General features: G+C 35.5%; 1 protein-coding gene across 6 annotated transcripts in view; it reads right to left on the bottom strand.

Moving 5' to 3' along the window:
- LOC105194616 (nucleolysin TIAR) overlaps positions 1–20,309 on the bottom strand; it is a 409,126-nt gene that overhangs the window by 158,800 nt on the left and 230,017 nt on the right. Inside the window, exon 1 of one of the 6 annotated variants that reach the window (XM_011159681.3) lies at positions 6,749–8,182. The exons of the other annotated variants lie outside the window; for them this stretch is intronic. Within the exon in view, the coding sequence (XP_011157983.1) occupies positions 6,749–6,905 (157 nt within the window). The 5' untranslated portion in view covers positions 6,906–8,182. Of the gene's footprint in view, positions 1–6,748; positions 8,183–20,309 lie in introns of those variants that run through there. 6 annotated transcript variants of the gene reach the window in all.

Below are 20,309 nucleotides of genomic sequence, written 5' to 3'. Positions count from 1 at the left end.
CTTGAGGTGGTCGGTTTTTCCTTAATGCACATGCAAAAAGACAACGCGCGCTCGAGAAGTAGCTGATATCTCAAAGTAGTGCCAAATAGAAATGTCATCCATTTGAATAGATCCTACTGCCATAAATTTATCATAGATATCGACATTTACTAGATCGTAACCTAAATTTAGAGGAGTCAAAATACTAAAAGATTAAACACAAATGCGTATTAGACAAAGCATATTAAAAAAATTTTGACTCTGATAAAATTGGAATATTTAAGTATCTATATTTGTTAAATGAAAATATAAAAATATAAAAATGTATAAAAATGTGTATGTATTTATATACATACAGATGTAGAAGATATCTCTAATGGATTATTAGATTATAACAAAATTAAAACTTTTTCACATAATATATGATAAAAATAATTTAAAAGATTAATTAATTGGCTGAAAGAATGATAGTCTAAAACTGAAAATCTAAAAAGTTGCCCCTAATTTATCTTGAGTTCAATATAATTTTCATGAATGCAAATAGCTTTAATGTATCTTTGTTTCAATAATATCCCCGTAATTTTACATCTTGACTGTTTCCAACTACTGTTTTCATTTCATTCCCAGATAGAGAGCAATAAAAATTTACCCCAGGATTATTAATAAACATCTGAATTCATAATAGAAAAGATATTCTATTGTAATTCTTCTCGCAATGTCGAAAGTAGTCGACACGATTAATATACCGCTTCTAAGTAAAAGACAAGATGAAGGTATAGACAAAGAAAGCTTACATTAACGCTTTCTTCGTTTGAGTTTTCTGCAGTTGGGATTAATTTAATGAAAATAAAAGAAATTTAAGATTCTACACTTTTATCGTTTCCACATTTTTTTAAAGTTTAATTCAAGTTTCTTATTAAAAATAAATTATTTCTATAAAAGATGTGTAGAAAAAATAAAAAATTACATCAGATTCGTGGAAGTCTATTTCTTGCTTTCTTTTAGAAAATAATTATAAACTCTGTGCAAACGATTTATTAGAAAAAAATTTATAGAAAAATTTATAGAGAGATCTTATCTCTAAAATACTGTCACTCTATTTAAACACGTGTATTTTAAGAAATATTTTATGCAATGTAAATATCTTTCTTTAGTTGAATAAATTAATAAATACTTGAATATTTTCTTCTCATGCGTTTGATTCGTATTACTTTAGAAAAAATATCACTTGCGATTGTCCTTACAAAAATTTGTTTTTTGGATTTATGAAATTATCAGTATTTTTTAATTTATACAGCTTATTTTATGGTTACAAGATATTTTTAAAACTTGATAATGCATAAGGTCAGTTTTCTCATGATCAATGGAACTGCTAAGCAAATCGTATTAAATGTAACTGATGTATTGAAATAGCAAAATAAGGAATGCTAGCGCAGTACGGTTGAGATAATATTTATTTAAAATATTTGCTATAAAATCAGTTCACGAAATATAAGACAATGCAATAATTTAACTTGTCAGAAGTTTACTGTACAAATTTATAGGAAGGCTTCGATTTCTATTCCTAGAAATGAGTAACATACATGCAAACAAGAAAAAAGCCTTCTGCACAAAAATATATATATAAGAAATATACACGAGTGTAATATATTAGCATGTAAATTTTATTGTATGATGACTAACCGCGTATACCAGATTTTAATTTATTTTTAAAGTTTAATTTATATAAAGCATTGAATAAATGTCTAATAATTTATTAAGCTTTATTTTGTGTTATGAAATTAAGTTTTTATATATAAAAAAAAATGCTATTTAAGTATACATAGAATGTAATTATAATACATTAATGTGTATATAGAAAAAATATAAATATGTGTTAAAATAAAAGATGTAATATGAGAACATCTTAAGTTACCAAACTTTTCTAATGTATGAGAAAATATACAGTATTCCACAAATAATAATGCTTTTCGGATTTATTTCATCAATTATAATTCCAAGATTTTTGGTAATAACACGACTATTTTCAGAAATTATGGGAAAACAGTTGACATTTAAAAATGAACTTAATTTTTTAAAACCATTTATGAAGATAATTCAAAGGTATTACAAAGCATCTTTGCGATTACTTTAATGCTTGGTGGTAAAATAAAATAACGAGTGAAAAAAAAACATTTTAATAATTCACGTGTGCTTTGATCTACTGGTTCCAATCCCCGATTAAATACTACAAACAACGGCATGATATTAAAACATCTGCGTATTTGTGGTCAATTATTCCGACAATGAAACAACTCGAGTTAATATCATAAAGTAATACTCAGAATATTGTTAACAATGCTCGTAACAAAAAGAACTCAATCTCTCATTTTGACGTATTTAACGAAAGCATTAGTTTAGCTTAATGTCGAGATTTTATTATCTATATTATGTTTATCAATAATTGTATACGCAAAAGCTATATGCATAATATATCAGATTAGTATTGCAATTTAATTTATTCCTATAATATTCATTGAAATCTGTCATATATAAAGTAAACGCTGTAATAATTGCCGAGATAATTGTAATATAACATAATTATTGTATGTTTTATTTGATCTACAACGTATAACGGTAATAATTTTTCTCAATTTTTTCAAAATTTACGCCAATAAACGATTATTCTTGCGAAAATATATAATGTATCCGTACAATTAAGTTGACAAAATATAATTTAATAAAAAAAGTATACTTCTTGTGATTGATTTACGCTAACAATTGTAAAGACAGGTAGGCAGCATGACGCATCTGAAATCAAGGATGCTCCGCGAGATCGAGATCGAAACAAGCCGCAATCAAAGACAGGCGTGGAAAATGCGGAAACTTAAGCGCAGCCGGATAAAGTGGCCCCGTAGCGGATAGTTGGCAAGAGGCCGTGCGGGTGCACGAGGGTGAATATAGAAAGGAGGGTTGGTAACCGCCTCTGTAAGGTACCTACGTGGCATTGAGAGTCGCGGATGGTGGTGGCGCGGGCTGGCGCGCCAACTAAAATTGAATCTGCGAACGAAACTTCGGTAACCTCGTCAGGAAACCGAAGCTAAAGCCATCCATCGCTCGCGCTTTCGTTGCCGTCGGCGCAGCCATCGTCGACTTCCGTTTTATCTGGAAGAATTGTTTTGCCTCTTGTTGCCTACTCGTTTGCCACTTCTTTGCCGATCCTGCCCTCGCGCGCGTATACGATAGCGTTCCTCGGAGATACGATCCTACATGTGTTCTCGTGTCTCGCTAAATTAGTTTGGGGCACCGGGACGTCTGATGAACTGTGATCGAACTGTGTTCGACATGGATCAATTTATCGACTGTCACGACGTTGAAATTCGCTAAACTCGATAAATCGACAAGAAAAATTTTGCAACATTATAGATTTCAATGGATCATCGTGAATCATTATGGATGAATAAATATTAACGCAGTGTATGTAGCTTCATACTATCAACGTTTTGAAAATTAGCTTTATTATTTCGAGGACAAGAACTTTAGCACTTTGCTAAGTGTCAATGAGACAATTTCGAAGACTTATTTCGAAGACTTATTATTCATTATTTTAACCTTCTGTAACTTTTATTGATATTTATTTAACAAAAAGCGTGCTTGGATAGATGATTAAAGTTGATAGTGTAATACTACATTATAACAGCGAAATATTATATTGCGAAATCTAAAAATTCTTACTATTTAAAAAATATTTTTTTTTGTATACGCTCGGGCTTACGACAGTTGTCCACTTCCGAAATGATATTTTGCGATGCAAATTGATAATAAGAAAGACTGAACCTTTGTGTAATTCAATTTGTGGACTACGGCGTTCGCGAATTGCGTTTAAACGAATTTCACGTACTAATGGCTGCCTCCTTGCTATTACAGTATATCGAGCAGACAAACAACTTTACGAGCACTTACCCTTTAGGTGCTAGGATCTACGTGGAAGTGTGCATCTACCAGTTTCCAGAAGGTTCAGAAAAATCATTGTCTCAGAAAAGCTTTTCGATATCGAGCGAGAGAAAAACCGATGTTGTCGTGTATATTGAATGACAATGTTGATGCAATTTACATAAAAATATTTTTTATCAATTTTCTAACTATATTTTATTAAACTGTCATTATATTTATATATAAATTATCATCTTTCTTTAGTTGTCAAGTAACATATTTTTATCAAGCTTTAAATCGCTTATCATGAAAATGAAGATATTATTAAAAGCGTTCCATAGTTTGCATTTACATAATCTGAGAGCATTAGTACTAATGATAGTTTGTGATGAGAGACCATTGACACGACGACTATTAACATTACGTTGCACCATGTGACTCGCGGCACGCCGAGGTACAATGTAGTACCACCTGACGCAAAACCCATCATTTATAACGTAGTTTTCAGATTGTTTAGATTAATCGTTCTAAAATTATGTCAAAAGTTTCATTTGCAAGCCATATATTAAAATAGCATATCCTGGTATCTATATCCTTTATTTTACGTTTATTATGGTATTATATTAATACAGATAAGAAGATATTATTGTGTCAATTTAATTAAAGTAAAATTTTATATATTATTAATTAAAATAAGTTTATGTACTACACTGAAAAAAAATTTTTTATGTTCAAGTTTTCATTTTATGTAAATATATTTTAACATTATTTCCTCGATTTGAAGAAATATTTTCTAGATTCAAAAATAAAATATTTTAACTTATATTTATTTAAAGCAAAGAAATAACGTTAAAATAAATATATTTACTCAAACATAAAAAAATTTTTTTTTAGTGCATTTATGTTAACATTAATATAGATTTTTGATATTATACGTTTAACTGAAAATATATCATTTATATATCTTAACAAATGTAATTTTTTCGCGTCAAATACTAGCTTTGTTAGAAATTTTTTTATTCAGTTTCCTGCTGTGAATAGTTTCGTTCCAGATCCAAAATCTATTGAAACCGAACCTTAATTTAGTTAAGATGGAAAGTTCAATCGCTCTTTCCTCACCTTCTTCGTTGTTTTGCTTAAAAATTTTCTTGTCCGTTATAAATAACGAACAAGAATCCTTCAGTTATCGAACATAGTAGTCATAAACCACAAATACAAGCTCCGATTGTATCTAGGCAGATAAAGGAGTCATAACAATGGAAGAGAGATTCGGAATGGTTAGAAGGAGAGGAACATTCGAGAAGCGAGTCTGTGGAATCCGCTTTGGGGTGTTTCGTTCGTCGACAATTAGTAACGATTGATCCTCAAAGAACGGGGCAAGGTACGAATCGTCGCACGAGGAAATGTCGTGATGTCGGGTGATTTTCGATAAATTGCATGTGTCCACCCTCGCTCACGTAGCCGACATCACGCATACTACGTAGGCCAAGTATACGTGGCGATGTGGCACGGCGTGCCGCGAACCCGCGTCCTTGTTACGCTCCCACGACACGTACGTTCGTGATGTAACGGTAACTACTGCTAGTACGTGCTAAGTGTGCGCGGCTAGGGATTGCCCTATTGGCAGTTGTACGTATTCCATTCTTAGGATTACGTACACGTATGCAAACATAGCCGCCTGCGAGGGCATGTACCACCGCCTCGACGATATATTATCGCGACTTTCCGCGTCGAAGGGCTAAGCGAGAGATGTTATCCGGATCACGGTGTGCGCGGACGGAGCCAATCGTTTCCGCTCGCGCGGCCGGTCTCTCCCCTGCCTACGTTTTTACTTGAACGGAGAAAAATTCTGGCTTGAGCGCCATTTGAGTAGCGTTCACGAGGCTCTGGAGCGGCGCCAAGGCCATCCTTGGGATTTTGACGCGCCCGGTTTAATAGCAATTATGCATTTTTAATCGGGGGATAATCGCAGGACCTGAATGCTCGTGACGCGGTTATTACCGGCAGATGTTGTCGCAACGTGTCTGCTACCTCGAGACAAATTAACGGGAGCGAGCTCCCGTAGCGTGCGGAGCAAGGAGATTCGCATTTTTTAAATGATGAAATCAATCATGCAGTTGTAAAATAGTTCAGATCGTTAACTGATGGATTGCAACGCGCATTTGAATTTCAATGCGGGAGACAGGCGACCGAGCTGGCCTCGCTTCTACCGTCTTTATCCCCTTTTCCTCCGCAAGAGAAGTTAGCACTTCTTTTGTAGACATCGAAATTGGAGTATAGAATGATCGCAGCTTTGCAGAAAAATATACCGCGTAAATATCTATCGAAGAATCATCCAATTTGCAGACTTTATCCGATAACAAGAAAATCCACCGAAATAAATAAAACTATATATTTATTTATGCCGGGAAAAATATCTCTACACGAAATATTTCCACGATTAGTTTGATAAATATTTTGAAAAACGTTATACATAATATATGCTTTGTTGACATTTTGATAAGCGTATTCTCAGCGTAATAAAAATTATTTACGATTAGAAACATCGAATTTTATCGTTTCAATTTTCTTTTACTCCTCCCAATTTTCTTAAATCTATCATACATCACGAATTTTCTCTTTAAAAGACTCAAGTTTTAATCAATGCTGTATTTAAACGCTTATTAAGTAATAAAAGTGATATTGATTTTTCGTTTAATCAAAAATTAAAATTAAACGGTTTAAAACAACAGCATAAACATGACGTTTATGCATCGAGTCTAGAGTCAAATGGTTTATATAATGTTGTACAAGGCTGAGCTTAAGTTTTAGAGCAGCGCTCGAATGACAATGCAAAAAAAGGTTTGTAAAGTGGCACCTGATTTGTTGGCGGGTGTTGGTGTATGGGCGAGCGTAGCTGCTGCAGTGAGCTTAGGTGGTTCTATCTTCTGCGGCACGCTGTGTGCGGGTATCGGGCCCGGGTTCGTCATGGTGGTCATCGTCGTAGGCATCATCAAGGTCGACATAGTCAGCATCTTTACGACGTGGAATTTGTCTCGCCGTGGTGAAAGTTGAAAGGTGCAGTTTCGTCACGTGACCGAAACGGATCTTCGCGTTAGCGGGCGACAGTGACACTTGGACGTGGTGCGCGATCACGATCTCTCTCAGTATCCTCACGATCCGTAATGTCGTGATCGGAGCGAGGGAGAGGGGAGATGATCAGCGACGCGTGCGATTCATGCCAAGTACAAATGGATCTTGCGAGCGTGCCGCGAAGTTTCGTCAACGATGATCGGTCGAGGGAAAAATTTCAAGCGATTATGAGCACGGTCGTGATTAAGAGGTGGATCGAGCACTCGTGTTAGTGTCCCACGAATATAATAGCATCACTCGATTGGTGTTATTTGCGAATCCGCACCGCAAGACGTTCGATATGTCGTCGTTCGTCCACGATAAAAAAACGGTGCTGCTCATCGCATGTTACGCCTCGCGATCTATCGCGTCGTCATGTAGATCGTCGTGGCTCTTCCTCTCCCGCGTCATTACTTCACTCGTTGTCGCGCCACCGTGGATCTCGAATTTCAGTAGCGGTCAACATTTGCCGCTGCTCGTCTCGTTTGCTCGAAACCGTTCGTCGAACTTGCTCGCGTTGACTTTCAGACGACAGAGTGGCAAACAAACGGTGTCGCTTTTGCGAAACTGTGCTTGCGAAAACTATAAAAACTGCGGGAACTTTACGGTTTCGAATTCAGTGGTCGGTAGTTTCCGCGCGAACATCGAAGCGCACAGTTCTCAAATCACTTCAGCAATCAAGTTTGACAATCTTCCTATTTCTTCATTTATGCGCCCTCGGTGGTGTACGTGTGCGCGTGTGTGATCCTTCCCTCTCGTTTCAATAATTTCCTTCCATTTTTTCTCACGTTGTACGTGCACTACGGTTGACAGTCCGTGCGGGAAGGGTTGAAAGCGTGCTGGCGCACGCGGTACTGCGTGCGGTGTGGCGTCCGTGCGTGCGAAGCGTAGCGGCGCGCGTCGCGTTGTCAAATACGCGTGCTCTGAACTTCGCGAATAAAGCGTCACCGACGGCAACTTATGTAGGACACGGCAAACGAATAGATTTGTCCGATATCTGACCGATGCCGATGACGAACGTGCACGGGGGATTCAACGACGGTGGCGGCGGTCGGCGGCGGCGGCAACCGTAGGTGGTTGCAACGACGGCGACGTCGTTCTCTACGCTCTCCACGCTGCGCGCGTTACGTCACGTCCGGCCGAGCGTAGAGTCGGAACTCGTCTGGCGGGGTGAGCGCGAAGGGACGCCTGCCTTTGCCAGCCTGCCAGCCTGCCAGCCCTGGACGCCCGCCGTCGCGACGCCCAGAGGCGCCGGCGTTCCCGAGCGTCCGCGGAATCGCACGAGCTAAGACGCGAGCCAGCAGTCGCTCGTTCGCCGCCACGCTGAGAGGGTTGTTCGATGCGGGAGCCAATGCAGCACTGTACGACGATGCGTCTCCAATTATTCGCGATATTTTTCGCCAATTTTATTTTTTACTGGCAATGTACGATGCTTTCGTCTAGATTAAATGTCAATCAATCTCCGAGTCTTCCTAGAATATATTTTTTTAAATAAATTTCTTTTAAGCAAACACACGTCTATCAACTTTTTCTACTTCAACATCGGCAGTAATTTTCTTTTTTTAAGTTAACCGAGTAAATTAAAGATTTCGGTTTCTTTAATATCAACGCTATTAATAAAATTTCTGAAAATAATTTCACGTTCAAAATTTAAAATATTTATATATTATTTCAGAAAAATTAGATCAGATTTTTCTTTATGTCTATCTGATATTTTGTTTTTTAATATTTTTCTAAAATATTTATTTTTTTACAATTTTTCTAAATAAATAATATAAGCTATTATTAACTGATGAGATAGGTAAAGTAATGTCTTTTTTTATCTGATAGTGTTTGAATATTACTTTATTACATACATTTTTGTTTTATTGACAATATAAAATGCACAGCTACAAATAAAAAGATTAAAAAAAGTTTCGTCAATCTTTTACGCGAAAAAACTGAATATATTCACTGAGGTTTCATATATTCTAATAATTTAATGCTGAAAAGCCGTTTAACTTCATTTGTTTATTCTAATCTTTCAGTGAAATAGATTATTTTTTTCTAATATAAAAAAATTATTTGTACAAACATGTATATATATGTATCAGAGGAGATCAGTTTTAGTAATATGAGTTTCGTAGTCACGTATTACAAAAATGACAAGAACTGCAAAAATGATATACGGACGTTTTTGAATACGTCACATTTAACTGTATCACATTGCATGCATTTTCAATCCTGATGCATTTTTTCCATCAAATACTCGTTATTTGGAGCATTATAAATAAATTTATTATCAAGCCATTCTTTACAAAAGACTATTATAAACAAATATAACATATGTTCTTAATTTTTTGAAAAAAATATAAATTAGCTAAATATATCGTTTAAAAAAATAATTAAATTGAAATGTTGATAAGCAAATTAACTAAAAGTGTTTTTTTGTTTTTAAAATTGATTAATTAAAGACAATATTTTGCTAATAGCAGTAGAAAAAATGTAGCTAAGATTACATTTCGCGTGCAAATAAACTACATTTATAATGCGTTTGTGTGTGTGTGTGTGTGTGTGTATGTATAATAATTATTACTGTATACATATTTATACATTTTATGTAATATTACAATAAATATTCTTTATTTATTAAATATTTATCAAATTGTGTCTGTATATGAACGATATTATATTTGTTATAAGCACATATAAATGTACCTTGTAATTATTTGATATTATTCATCAGTTAATAAAAAATGCACTTTAATTGTATTATGAATGCATTTATAATATAAAACTATTATAGCATATATTAATAATTGTCATTATACATTATACATTCTACTGTTATATTTTACTCAAGAGCGAAACTAATATGTAAAAATGTTTCTTGCGTCTTTTGTTATTAAATGTCTGAAAAGAAACAACAGCAAATAAAGAAATAATTATAATAAATAATACGGTTTATTTTAATTTTCAATATTCCAACAATTTCAAAACAAATTAAATTTTTTTTTTTTATAAAGATAATGTCAGACAATGTTCAATATCTCTATCGCTTTCGAAATAGAATAGCACGGTGACTGACCCAATGCGGCCCGTATCTACTGATCCATTAAGTGGCGCCACTCGCTGGTAGCAGATCGAACTAGGGTGATTGCGATGCTAAGCTTCGTCCAAATACCGAAAGGATTCCCCCGCCCGTTTTCGGTAACATTGATGCAGGGCAAGGACAGGAGTTGCGTTTATCTTATTGAGCGCTTCTCGATTGAGAGTTTGTAAGAAAGAAGGAAAGTTTACGAGTGGTCTGTGGTCCTTATAAACATAAGATAACTTTGTTTGTCTGTTATTAGTGATTAAGATATTGGGATCTCGAAAAAATCATAGAAATATAATATGTGCAAATTTGCAATAATTACATTTTAGATGTTTTATCGTACAAATGTACAATGACTTTATCCCAAAATACTCCGATAATTAATAATTTATATACATTGATATAAATTATTAATTATCAAAATTATTATATTTATATGTACCTATAATCAATTTATATGCATATAAATATTTATACACACATAAACACATACACGCGGTCTAACATTTACGTAAAAAAATATTTTTGCAATTAATGGAGGAGCTTGTTATTTTTGCTAGTTGATAATTAGACGATATGCATTAAGCTTCGAAATAACAGTTTATTGGCGTTTATATTTCGTATTTGCGACGTAGCCGTTCGAATCAATTGATGTGCGCAAGAGGTAATTTCATGTTTTCATGCATGGTCTAAAATGACATTTGTGGTATTAATGAAAAGTTTCGAAATGCTTCATGTAACGAAGCTTTAAAACATCGTGCACATTGATATCAACCTGTATTGAATCTCTGGTATTGTCGCTAATTACAGAGTTAACCGTTCTGTAATTTGGCGCAAACACGATGCGCTTTATTCATGTAATTTCATAATAAATAGAAACAAGTGAAATCATAAAGCATATTATCATGTGATTAAATGGAAAGTCAATGTTTATAGTCTCCACAATTTTAATATGAAATTACCGTTTCCGTAAACCATTAATACACTTACTTAATTTGTTGTATCTGAAAGTCTTCTCCTAGATATAATTATTTACGTTTAAATTCTCTAGATATCTAATATAAACTACTTCTGTTGTTTCTTCACTAGCAATACAAACTAGCAATATAAACTGCTAATTTTCCATAAATTTTTATCCTGGCAAATTAAAAATAATGCATTTTATTTTCTATAATTTTCCTTTAACATATTTAAAAATTTGTATATAATAATGAATTTTTTATGATATATAATTTTATGCTCCATAATATCAGAAGATACAAAACTAATCACGCTTTGCAAGTTTATCGAGAAAACTTTAGCTCCTATGTTAACTACTTTTTGTTAATCGAAGATCGCAGAATCGGATTTAGATCTTAAATGATATAATTATGATGGATCAAAAGATGATATAATTTTGCACTTTCAGCATCGACATAGGAGAATGTCATGAGGAGTGAAACCTTGGTGGTTTGCAGACGAGTTTGGCTCATGTTCAAGCTTATAAATAATTCCGTTTGTGGCCGCAATCGCAGTATTCGCCAACTGTAAGGCGTAGGAGACAAAGTGACACGCGAAACGCACGGTAACGCGATACTGAGCACAGGGAATCTATGAACTATTGGCATCAGACATTGCCAAAAAGGAATCTACACCAACTATAATATTTATTGCGACACAAATTTTGCTGCCACTTACTTTATTACAACAATAACGCAATTTTCCGTTAATCCTTTCCATACAAGACCTTGTTACATTGCAAATTGTATAGTTTTTATTTTACAAGGAAGACTTTTGGTATATTATAAATTATGAACGACATTTTATCTATTTTAAACTTATTATGTAATTACTTTTTGTATTTACTAACTTATTTTTAATTTATTTTGCAATAAATTAATGCAAATATAAAGAAAAAAATAGACATATACTTGAGATCAATATTCTTGTAAAAACGAAAACGTTAATTTAAACGTGTAGATAATTTTTCACATAATAGTGAGATATTGTGTGAGACGTTTCAATAAAGATTATATTATTATCTTCCTTGTTACTAGACCTACAAGGAATATCAATCTAAAGTATGTTACATTGCACTAGACAAGATTTCTCATTATCTTAGAATAATGAAGAACCTGATAAAATAGCGCAAAGCGGCGGGTGCATCGCGATTATCCTTTTGTTATACATTTTTAAGATTATAACTTCATGTCTTTTTCGTTTTGCGATATTCGTGGAGTTACGGCAGGGTTAAACCAAGTTGATTGCTGATAACATGACGGAAGCACAACAATGTGGCTTGAGAGACTTTTATTTTCCGCAAATTAGTTTAAATTCTATCATAAATTGGCTCTTTTACGGAAGAAGGATAGTAGATGGGGCTTCAAAATGAAGCGAGAACCGATGGGGAAACGTTGAGTTCCACGATGGAGGGAGCGAGGAACGAGAGACGAGAGGGCCGGATTTACACGCAGATAGAAGATAGAAGGACGGAGGATGAGCCTCGGGCGATTCGCTCGACATCGCTATGTTGCAGTAATTGCAGCTAATTAAGAGCTTAAACTCTCTCTCTCTCTCTCTCTCTGTCTCTCCCAGGGCCCCGTGCCGGGCCTTTTCCAAAGGGCACGTGGTAACCTCTGTGCTACGTCTTTCTATCCCTCTAACTGCCGCCGTCTTGTCTACCATCTACAGCCGGAAACAGTATATCAAAGTGCCGCTCGACTACCGCGATCAACGAGGAGGATGTTTTGCAAGAATAGACAAATATCGTTTCTTCGACCCCTTCAAGATAATGGATAATTGCCACCGTATCTAATTATCAATGAAATATATTAAATACGTTACTGCAAGATAGATACTTTGCGCATGTAATGATTAACTACATCAGCGTGTTTATCTAAATCCAATATACACAATAAACGATTAGTCATGTAAATGTGCGGCGATAAAATTTGTTCAATATATTTGCAATACAGGAATCACGTACTAAAAGCTTAATTTATTGAGACAATAATTGATTTAGGTTTCAATTTATATTGTTTTCTTATATTAGAAATAATTGTTTACATTTAGTTCAAGTTTAAAATATTATTTTATATTTTATATTTGTGTATTACTGTTATCAAGAAATAAGAATATTATATAATTTTTAATTTATAAATGTTATAAAAGAATCAGTCAAGAATTATAACTTCTGTGCTAATTAATATTTAACAAACATAAAAGTAATAATCTTTAATAGTTTTTTGGATATTTATGTAAAAAATTAGTTTAAAATTCATGAATTCATTCCGAGAAGATAATTTTGCTTTTGCACGTGACTTAAAATTACGCGCTTTATTTGTGGCATCTGACAGTCGTTTATATAAAAAAATGTACGTTTTCTACAGTAAAATGCGTAGGTGCATGCAAATCAAAATAAAAATGCAGTAATATATGTGGATATTTTTGTGTCAGAGATCAAAAATCTGAGGCAATCTCATCATAATACCTTTTTTTTTATGGAGAAGTGAAAACAAATGCAAAAATAATAAAAAGTTCAATCTATATATGGAACACGTCTACCTACGTTTTCATAAATTTGCGTAAATTTTTTTTAGTCTATTGTTATATTCGTATATAACCCCGAATTATCAAAAGCATTATTTTGCATCCTATCAATATAAAAGAGAGAACATGAAAATCTTGAATTAAAATATCGATTAATCAAAACTCCGACATAAAATAAACTTACACAAATACAACGTTTTTAGAAAATAGAATGAAAAAAAGATGACATGTAAATTACAATTAACTTTACAGTATTTAGAAATTTAAACACGAAGCATCGATTAGTTCATTAGCAAGCGATTTTTACTAATTATCAAAAATATTGTCTGTATGTATCATTTATCATTGTGCAAGCATTTGAAATATCGATTATAGATGATGACATTCTCAGATGTCTAATGGTCGTATCGCGCGATATGTTCTATGGTTATAGTAGCTTAACAAGTCAGCCTCTTCGAGTCGGGATATTGTCTCCCCGAGTTTCGCCGTCGTTACCACGCTCGCTTACGTTTGATCGATGACTCCTCCATCGGGCTGATAGACGACATCGGTTACAACTTGCCTTGTAGTAGACGCAGGAAGTTCATACGTCTATTGCGCGTACACACATCTGTCAGCCTCAAGATTAACGGGACAGCTTGTCCACGTGGTTATCCATATTGGAACATACACGAAAATTTATAGACGATAACCCGAATTGTTTTCTTTTTTGCGTATCATGAGATAAGAAATTTGTCGTAAATTCGACCCACGAAAAAAAAACGTTCTTTAAATTTGTGTAAAAATTACGGAAAAAGCAAGAAGAAAGGAATCATGTGGACACATTAGATGTTAAATGTTACGTAACTTTCATGTACTCGATTTCAGTACTCAGTGCTATATAGTTAACTTTGAAAGAGCCAAGTCAAGTATTATATTAGATAGTAAGAAGTACAATACATACATTTTACAAGGTATATCTAGTAAAAGTATAACCTCCATTATTACTAAAATCTGATAAAATGTCTTTTCGTAGTTACTAAAATGTAATGCAGCCTTTCTTGCTGCATTACATATTATACCAATTAAAAGGAAGAAGTCTAAAGTCCATCTACGAAGTAATAAGTTCACCTGCGTGTTGAATTTTTCGTGCTTCGTACACTCACCGTTTTCTCTTGAAAGTAAGTTCGTGTCCACATGGTAAAGAGAAACCGAGATATTATGTAATTGTAACTTTGCGTGAGGTATAATACACTTACAATAATTTTGCATATTTTCTTAAGTACTGATATATATTACAATTGTGTTCTTTTTCTTATCATATCTCGCCTGATAGCACGCGTAATGCGTAAATATATGTTTTGTATTTACATAAAGCGGCTATCAATATATATGGAAAAGGGAAAAGGTCAACGCATGCAAACAAGACACGTTTAAGGGTATTTAACAAGTAAAAATTAAAAGTCAATTTCGAGAAATTAATCTTGATGTTACATCAGTAAACTGAAAAGTCTTTTCTTACTTAAAATAGCTCTAATTCGTTTATCTTTTACATAGTAAACCTCATACTGAATTACTGATTTGCATTCACTAAGTTTAATTTACAATTATGAAGGAGCAATATAACAGGTTCTCGTGACTGGAAGTCTCGCGCCCTTTGTAAGAAAATTTCAACGAATTATTAGATTTCCTTGCACGCATAAGTAAAGACATGCACGCATAGATGCGCCATCACAACCAAGATGATATAGTGATCCATCTAGCAAGTAGTTGGGACAACTTGGTTCTCGTGCGTGCGAGAGTTTCCGTGTCTCTGTCGCTCTCCCCTTCTCCCATGGGTGTCTGTTCTCGCATGTACGTAGACATACACGCTAATGTGGACACATACAAACACACACACAAACACATATATATATATATATATACACCCTCACGTGACGTACAACCCTGTTCGTGGGGTAGACAGCGGCTAATCTACGTGTACGAAACCATTTAATACACAGCAGACAAAGGTGGACTCCCAACGCGCTCACGCATACGAGTGCGCGACCTCGAAGGTGTGCTCATGTATCTACAGAGAGAAAGAGAGAAAGAGAGAGAGAGAGAGAGAGAGAGAGAGAGAGAGAGAGAGAGAGAGGGAGAGGGAGAAAGGGAGAGAGGGTAAATGGTAGCAAGATAGGAAGCAGTTAATAATTCACGCATTACTCTCGGTTATTATGCTACTGTGGTCTGCTGTGGCCGTGTGGTTGGCGATTCGGCTTTACGTTTGCTTTACCAACCATAGTATCGGCCGAATCGTGCATACGCTGATTTACTAATTCGTAACCGCGTACCACGTCCGATAGAACTCTATCAACTTATTCATGGGAACTCACAAGCAGCGCGTTCTTCCCCTGCGCGCCCTCCCGTCGCATTTACGCTCTCTCGCGGAATGCTTGCTGCGAGAGTGGTCCTTGCAGGTATACCATCTCGAATTGTTGCGCGTACGAATCTGCATGATAATGGAGCACGCGGATACCTCTTGGCTGCGATCACATCTTCAGGCGGCGCGGTAATTTCCAGCCGTGCGCAACGTCGAGATGAAACATTAGACATTTCGACCTAGTTGCAGCCAAGATCGCATCGCTAAACGGAGCTGGCGTCGCTCAGAACGTTCTTGATTCGTTTGTATCTGGTCTTCCGTTTAGCTTTTCGCTCGGTCGCATCAACACTATGTAACGAGAAGATAGATGACGATCCATTTTCTAACGATCGTCCACGTATATGTTACAAACGACTTTAACTAGCAGATTAATCAACGTACTGGAGCATCTTGACACTTGTGTGATTGTGCTAAACGAAAGATAAATGTTGCTTAATAACCAACTTTATGCAAATGTCTGTTATCTTTTCGCAAATTTATATAAGCTTGGTAAATTATTCATACAATTTTTAATTTCAGTATTCTCACTGTACGCTTTCGTGTAATTTTCTACTGCACATTGTTCAAATGTTATTGTTTGCTCCCCGTGCTGAGAAAAAAATCTCCGTTCATAACCATCGGCTGTGATGAAAGAGATACTTGTCTACGCTTCCTTCTATGTTAAAAGCTGATCCATGAAAAATTAAAACATGTCTTGCCGCTATTATTTACCTTACTGTGACAGTGAAGAAGAATAAAGCAGCAACGGAAAAAGAAGGATCACTTTTTACTACGTCTGAGCAGAAACTCTGGCCTGTTTGTCTTACGCTAATTAACTGAACATGAAATATTTTCTACAGACGCCTGGGGTCTTCTAGGTCGGAAGTCAAGAAAGAAAGAAAGTAGTAAACGAAAAGGAGATTCGGTTGGAAGTTGATTCTATTCAGCACTTTTTCGGCCCTTTTTGTCAATTTCTTTCCCCTTGGTATATAAATTATTACAATTATTGGAATTTATATTATAAATGGGCAGATAGGAGGATAGAATCTAAACAGTTAGAGATTTGCTGCATTAAATTAAACTTTTTTGAATAACGGCAAGCGCAAGAATTTTTAGTTTCAATATTGCAACACATACTTTCCGCGTCTAACAAGTTTGCAATCTAATTAACTAATTTATTTTTTGCGGATAGAGTCGATACTTTTAATATAAAAATTTTTAAATATGTTGACACGAAGCTCCTTTGATAATTCACTTCTGGAAGCAAGTGTTTGAGATCGGGATGTTTATATAATTTAACGTGGAAGAGAACTGTCGCATAATTATCATGAGGGTGCTCGTATTTTTCAGACGCTGCACATTGCTACCAGCCATTTTCCTAAGATCACTCTGTTTTTATTACATGGCAAGTTCGTACTTAAAATTCATCGCGTAATAATCTACATTTACAACAACCTTCTGTATTCACTGTCATTCGTATTAAAATAATAGCACATCGAGATTCCGTTTGATAATCGATCTTGCAAGATAAACAATGTCAAGTCCTTCACTTTGTTTTAGAATCATTATAACGGAAGAAAGAAAGAAGAGATAGAGATCGCAAGCGACGAAGGAGAAAAAGAATCGCATTCCATAAGTACGTACGTAACTGGGAATTCATTTTCTCTTAAAACGTCGGCGGGTTCCTTTCATTATAAATGTTATTAAACGCCGGAGGTCCTTTAGACTCAGTGGTGTTCAACATTTGAAGCGTCCAAGTTTTTTCTACTCTCTTTTGTGAGCTTTTCGTCGCAACTCACTCTTCCTGACTGACCTGCGTCTTTTCCAAGCGTCGCCCTTACCGCTCTCCATCCACATCAAGAGTAGCTTCATGCGGAACGTTTGTCTTGACGAAGTTGCAATCTCGTGCAATTCGAAGTTTTCTGGTTCGTGTGGCATGGTTTTGCAATGGGAGTTTCAAAAAATACAGTTGCATCTTTCTTGTGTGTGTGTGTGTGTGTGTGTGTGTGTGTGTGTGTGTGTGAACGTACAACGTGTGCGGACATGCCGCTGTGATATATGTGTACAACAACAGTAGTGATCATGCAAGAATTCGTAAGATTTACTTCGTCTGCTTTTACATTTGATGCTTCTAATTAACCCGGTAACGTGATAATAACAATTATCCGAGTACGAAGTTTCTACGGAAGTTGCTTCATAGCTCGTCGCTTCGCTCTAGATACGTGTGTGTGTGTGGGTGTGTGCGCATGTGTGCATATGTATGTATATTTTATACATATGTATACTTGGTCACGTGTGCACCTGTGAACTCTGGCATATACTTGTTCGGTAACGTTTGACGTGACGGCATCGCGCCGCATATGTTTCTCGTAACAACCCTCGCCTATCATCCGTAGGTAGTAAATTTAGGTTTATCCGTGGTATCCACGAGACGTTGTTAGTGTGAGAGTTAAACGTCGCCTCGTTCTCTGGTTATGTAACCAACTTTGCTGAGGTCGTAGTTAGAATTACTTTCGTTGTAAAGTAACAGTTTGATTAATGAAAACGTCGTATCGATTGCGACTGAAAACGTAATTAACAGCAAAGAAACAAAATTTGATTTTATTTCTTCTACGAAAAAAGATTATATAACAATTTTTTTTTCTTTGTTTAGAAAAAAAATCAGTCCGCGTCATTTATGTGTTTATCAAAAAAATATTATTACTAATTATAAATTCATCATTACAATGTATCAAGTCTAATATAAAATGTTTTTATTGAAAACTAAGTGTGATTATTAAAAAAAAAATCTCATGTTCTTGTAATTTTCAATAGTTAATCGATATAATTATTAAATTATATACAACTTTAAAGATGTATAAAATACATATAAAATGCATTTGGTAATATGATTTGTAAAGGTGAAGCCTAAGGCATTACGATTTTTGCCGCTGGCTGGCAACGTCAGCGTACGTCAGTGTACCTGTCTGTGAAAATCGTACTTTCGTCTGGGTTCTGGTTTTGCTCATGGGCGCGAGGAAACGAAACAGAGGAACCGACAATTTACTACCTTTCCTTCCTAGAAAAGGTCCGGCTAAATAAGAGAGCTGGGGTCTTATTAGCAGATGATGGGGACGGCGCTATGCCCTCCCTCCGTACTTCCTCAGGAAACAACGCTGCCTTGAGTTAACGGAACAGAGACGCAGAAAGACGCCGGTGAATGAAGGTAGTTTGTCAACCCAGGGCTTGTTCTCGGTCCGGGCGAACCTAATTAAAGCTGTACACTTTTCTTTCATTACAGCTTCTCTATATTCGCTAAACCCTCTTCAGCTTCAACATTTATCTCTTTTTTTATAATTAATAATTCATGTGGTATCTGCTATTCATCATTTATAAGCAATTAATATTTACACTTCTCCCGTTCATTCTAATTTATCGTACATTCGATATCTTGACAATAACATCAAATAATTTTTTCTCTCGACTATCATATTTCGTATTTTATTTTTATAAATAAAATTTATTTTAAATTAATATAAATTTTGGTAAACATTTTAGTTTTCCGGAAAAATTTCATTGATTTTGAAGAGTGCTCGAAAAATACGCTTTGATGTTGCAGCTTTTAAATATTTATTATGCAAAAATGTCGAAAAAATTATTATTTTATAAAAATTAATAACCATTCTACATAACAATAGGATGTTAAGAGCTCTTTCGTACCTTTCGTGCGAAATAAACACGGCACATGGAATAGACAACAAAAAGGTGGCAGTGGTCAAAAGCGTCTTGTTGGTCCGCTCGATAGCGTTTCTTCGCGGAGAAGTAGCTTCATGCTCCATGTACGAAGAACGTAAATGTATCCCTGACACGGGGTTTCAGCCAGGAGTTCTGCGCTTGTGCTTCGATACGGTTCGCTCGCCCGTACGTTCCACAACTGAGTCCCAGCTTTCGGGTGAATTAGCAACCGCGCGGCTAGCTATACTTGAGCAGTCGTGTAATCTCGCGTATAGGCTGTCCCTTTCATAAACGCGCAGGGCATTGTCGGTTGCACACGAATGCCTGGGTACCCAGTGGTTACGGTAATGAAATTGCTACGCTACCCCTACAGCTGATATTATTCCGCTTCCAACAGGAATACCGGCCATTGCGTCGGTTGGTTTAGGGACCAGCCGAGTGATATTTCGCGAAGTTTCCTCGAGCTATTCGCAAGCTCTCTCCCATTAAGCACGCGTAGGGTTCGCTCTCTCTCTCTCTCCCTGACAGACACGTTATATATCCTACGGTTGAATGTACGTGATAGTTGTCCGAACTTTCTTACGATAACACTATCGAGTGAACATCACT

The sequence above is a fragment of the Solenopsis invicta genome, chromosome 16 (genome assembly GCF_016802725.1).
Source record: "Solenopsis invicta isolate M01_SB chromosome 16, UNIL_Sinv_3.0, whole genome shotgun sequence".
Classification (NCBI taxonomy): domain Eukaryota; kingdom Metazoa; phylum Arthropoda; class Insecta; order Hymenoptera; family Formicidae; genus Solenopsis; species Solenopsis invicta.
The sequence above is the reverse complement of the archived record's forward strand: the minus strand, read 5'-3'. Positions and strand labels throughout refer to the sequence as shown.